The sequence below is a fragment of the Kryptolebias marmoratus genome, unplaced genomic scaffold (genome assembly GCF_001649575.2).
Source record: "Kryptolebias marmoratus isolate JLee-2015 unplaced genomic scaffold, ASM164957v2 Scaffold40, whole genome shotgun sequence".
Lineage (NCBI taxonomy): Eukaryota > Metazoa > Chordata > Actinopteri > Cyprinodontiformes > Rivulidae > Kryptolebias > Kryptolebias marmoratus.
The window spans coordinates 3,289-4,482 of record NW_023665774.1 but is presented as its reverse complement, the minus strand read 5'-3'; the positions used below and the strand labels follow the sequence as shown (position 1 = coordinate 4,482).

Below are 1,194 nucleotides of genomic sequence, written 5' to 3'. Positions count from 1 at the left end.
CCCCAGGTTCTTCCCCAGGTTCTGCCCCAGGTTCTGCCCCAGGTTCTGCCCCAGGTTCTGCCTCAGGTTCTGCCCCAGGTTCTGCCCTCCACACGCCCACATTCAGCCATTAATGCAAAGCACCTCATGAAGGTGAAGGTGGATTTAAATGAGCCAGCTGATCAGTGTTATTTCATGGTTACCATGGCAACCACAGAGCGAAGAGAAAGTAAATTTCACCGAGGCAGAAACCGATGAGTTGGAGAACAGAACATATATCATTTAGGGAGCCACGGTTGTGGCGTTACAAATAAAAGGAAGCGTTGGAAGCAGCAACACTCGTTCCTTCTGGTAATTCAGTGAGTGGGACAGAGACGACCGAGGCTGAGGGGGAGGAACAGTGGTCCGATTTTAGGGTGGAGGCAAAAAGCCACTAACCGGCCACCACCAGAACCTGTCAGCTGCAGGTGGGGGTGAAGGCGTAGAAGGAAGGATGGCCGGTGTCACGCTGAAATGTGATGATCTGCCAAAAACTGATCGGGTGCGCCACCATGAGCGAGCGTGCACGGCTGTGAACGGCGTTAAAGCGCGCCTCCTCTGACCTCTGGGGGTTTGGAGTCTGAGGGGGTCCTTCTGAGTTCCTCAGATACTCCAGCAACATCAGAGATGACAATGTTTTGTGTAAAAAACAGAAGAAAGGAGCAGGTGACTCACCTGTTAAACTCGTAGATGTCCTCGATGTTGCAGAACAAAGAGCTGACCTGATCTGGTTTCAGAGGCAGAAATCCACAGTCGATGATGCAGCCCAGATAATCCTGCAGAAACAAACACAGTTGGTTTGTTTGGTCAATGACTGAAGAACCTTCCCTGATTAGAAACTACAGAAACCCTGGAACCACAGAAACTTAAAAACTCAGCAGAGTTTTCTGCACGCCAAACATTTTAAACTAAGACTCAGAGTAAGGGATTGGGTTGACTCTCAGCTACTACTACCCCAAATTTGAGTTAAACTGGCTGAGTTATAGACAATTTTGCCTTTACTAAAGTTGATTAGATGTGGCAGCCATCTTGAATATGGGTTGACACAAACTAAAACAGACAGAGCCTTTTCTCTGTGGAACTCCCTTCCTCTCCGATCAGCAGATTCTGTAAAAACTTATCTTTTTAAATCTGCATTTGCTTCAATTTGTTTTGTGCACTTTGTGATTTTGATCT

General features: G+C 47.5%; 1 protein-coding gene across 1 annotated transcript in view; it reads right to left on the bottom strand.

Annotated features, from left to right (window-relative positions):
* Positions 1-794, bottom strand: part of LOC108247500 (pleckstrin homology domain-containing family G member 1) — a gene marked incomplete at its 5' end in the record, with an annotated part of 63,835 nt that extends 63,041 nt beyond the window's left edge. Inside the window, 1 exon segment of the mRNA XM_037974415.1 lies at positions 694-794. Within this exon segment, the coding sequence (XP_037830343.1) occupies positions 694-794 (101 nt within the window).
* Positions 795-1,194: the final 400 nt, after the last annotated feature.